The sequence below is a fragment of the Octopus bimaculoides genome, chromosome 6 (assembly GCF_001194135.2).
Source record: "Octopus bimaculoides isolate UCB-OBI-ISO-001 chromosome 6, ASM119413v2, whole genome shotgun sequence".
Lineage (NCBI taxonomy): Eukaryota > Metazoa > Mollusca > Cephalopoda > Octopoda > Octopodidae > Octopus > Octopus bimaculoides.
In genome coordinates, this window is record NC_068986.1 from 69,297,433 (window position 1) to 69,300,658 (window position 3,226).

Sequence of the window (3,226 nt, forward strand, 5' to 3'; positions counted from 1 at the left end):
TATATATATATATATATATATATATATATCTGAGGGTGTCAGAAATTAATTGCGTTTTTCACCATTATGAAATATGAACCAATCACGCCAGAGCCAAGGTCGAATGGGCGGGAATTGTCTAGAAATAGTATATCACCTCTTCTATCCGGTAGTGTGCCATTCATAGTTATTTTGGGAATTAAACCCATGGAGGATAAGAACTTTATGAAACAACAAATTCGCCATTGCTTACTGTATGAGTTTCGAAAGAAAAGTACTGCTACAGAAGCAATGAAAAACATTTATGAAGTGTATCCAGATGCAGCGAAAGCTCGTACATGTCAGTTGTGGTTTAAAAAGTTTAAAGATGGTGATTGTGATATATCCGACAAGCGACGTTCTGGAAGACGACCCACTCTGAATGACTATCTTTTGAATGCGACCATTGTATCAGATCCATGTCAAAGGACCAGATATTTGGCACAAAAATTTAATGTTTCATGTTTAGCTATCCATGAACATCTCAAGCAAATTGGAAAAACATGCAAAGAAGGAATTTGGGTTCCACATGAGCTTACGCTTGAGAACCAAAGACAACGTTCCATCTGCAGCAGTCTTCTAACCAGGAATAACAACCTTTCATTTCTGCAGCGCATTGTTACAGCTGATGAAAAATAGGTTTTGCATTACAACAGAAAACTAAAAAGACACTGGTTATCATGTAATGAGAGGCCAGTTCTAAGACCAAAACCATCCACAAAAATTCTTGCTCGGTGGAATATGAAAATTATCGTCCATTACGTGCTACTTGAACATGGAAGGACATTCAATACAGATGTCTGTTGTCATCAACTTGATCATGTAAATGAAAAATTACGTCGAATGTGGCTAGCTTTGATAAACTGAAAAGGCGTTATTATCCAGCATGACACTGCACGTCAACACTCTTCAAAACAAGATCGTTAGGACCGGAAGTTCTTCCACATTCTCCATACTCACCTGACTTAGCACCTAAAGATTTCCATCTGTTCGGAACACTAGAACACTTTATAAGAGGTAAACCATTCAGAAACAGAGAAGTTGAAAACAGTTTCCCAGATATTTTTTCAGGAAAAGAAATAATAAGTTTCTTTGAATGTCGCATAAAAATGCTACTTGCCCGTTGGGCTGCAGTCGTTGAAAACGATGGTGATTACATTCTATTCAGATAAACGTAGTTTACATTCGTTTTTATATCCTTCTTGGAAAGATGCAATTACTTTCCGAACACCCAATATATATATATATATATATATATATATATATTCTATGTGTGTGTGTTTGTGCGCACGTGCATGTATGTATTGTTGACGTTCACTTTTCTATCCAAAGTTTTTTAACCCCAAATTTACGCGCCATTATATTTAGATTTATTTACTTCAAGTTTGACAGTTGTAAACAATATGAGTACGTAAAAGCATAAGTATATATTTATATATTCTAGATCTATTTCTTTTCATAGTTTTGTCCTCTCCGGAGCTTTGCTCAGATGCAAAAGAAGTTTTTAAATGTTGAGTAAAGAGCTTTGCAGTATAGACAAGGTGTTCGAGTTAAATTTTGTCAGTTTATATAAAAGGAAAAAAAACAAAACAAAACAATATCCTATTCAAAAACAAAAGTATTTTTAAAAAATCAAAAAAATGTCTACCAGATTATGACTGAGAGATAACAGTTTACTCAAAGTAGCCGTCCTCAGCTTCCGTTACAGCCTCAAAACCGTTGCAGAGCCTGGTGCATGTGTTACTCACTGTGTCCTTGGAAGGATCTGCGAACACCTCCTTGAACACCAGCTCAGCCTTGGTGTTGCAGGCAGAGCGGTTGATGTCTTTCTCAACTGTACACCAAGGATTAAAATCTGGAGAGTTAGGAGGCTAGAAATTCTCCGACAACACTTCTGACTTTTTTCGGAGATATGGCAAAGAACCAAATCCTGCTGACACACATATGGCCTTCCAGCAGCAGCCCTCTCCAGCAGCTTCACATAGCCGTCTGAATTGAGCCTAAGGCTTTCTTCAAAGATATGGAGCGGCATCTTACCCTTACTGGCAACACACCTAAAAACCTGCTGGTCACGGCTTCGTAGTCTTCGTTGCAGCTGTCCATTTCACGTCATACAAGCTTTACAATATTCACAGGCTATTGAGCAGCATTCTCGACGACAATATTTTGATATCCGGCGTAAATCATCATGATACCGGCAACTCTTTTCCAATATTCAGATGGCATCCATCCTTTACATCAGCTAATTTCTTCTCAACAACTTCAGTCTTTAGACTGTTCGACGCCGTCGACTGTTCACCAATACATCAACTTGTTCCTGGAAAAAGAAAACATAAACGATTGTCAAATTTAGCCTGAATATTCTGATATATATATAAGACAAGATATGAATAAAGGTCATTACATATTTTCCTTTATTAGAGTAAATTTGACTTACAGTTATTTCCAGTAGCCATTAAAGGTACAGTACTGATAGTTTTACTCAATCGGTCTATTTATCAGTTGAGAAAAATTGTACAACCTAAAAAGATTAATGCTACTTTCGTCAGAGCCATTTCTAGTTATGTATGTATGTATGTATATATGTATGTATGTATGTATGTATGTATGTATGTATGTATGTATGTATATATGTATGTATGTATGTATGTATGTGTGTGTGTGTGTGTGTGTGTGTGTGTGTGTGTGTGTGTGTGTGTGTGTGAGAGAGAGAAATCCAAATATGAAACAACGAATGAGTTTAATAATATCTGGTTACAATTGTTTCTGAGCTCTAGTCTTAAAGCTAAATGTAAGAGCACATCATTTGATTCAAGCCTGATGAAGTTTCATGCTTAAGTATAAAACCATAAATATTACGCAACTTATCGCACGGAACTTTTTTGTGTAATGTCGTAAGAAACAGAGTGGTACCGAAACAATTATAACTTGCCATTAAATATATAATGGCTTTCTCTCTGTCGATCATTTGGATTATATGTTTCTCTTCACTAGACCCACACATTAGATTTGCAGCTGTAGTACTTGAATGTTCTTCACCAGCGAAATTTCAATTTTCCTTGAAACTCTAATTCCAGAGTATAGATAGCCACGAACACAGATTGAGTACTGCATTGGAAATACCCTGAGTTTCTACCCTATCAGGACCATTAGACACACACACACACACACACACACACACACACACACACACACACACACACACACA

General features: G+C 36.7%; 1 protein-coding gene across 1 annotated transcript; it reads left to right on the forward strand.

The window, feature by feature from the left end:
* The first annotated feature begins 66 nt into the window (after positions 1-66).
* Positions 67-657, forward strand: LOC106876476 (histone-lysine N-methyltransferase SETMAR-like). Its single transcript, XM_014925039.1, has one exon. It carries the CDS (start codon positions 67-69, stop codon positions 655-657), a length of 591 nt encoding a protein of 196 aa, XP_014780525.1.
* The last annotated feature ends 2,569 nt before the right edge of the window (positions 658-3,226 follow it).

Coding starts and splice junctions, on each gene's coding strand:
- LOC106876476 (XM_014925039.1), top strand. CDS start 67: ATGAAATATGAACCAATCACGCCAGAGCCAAGGTCGAATGGGCGGGAA.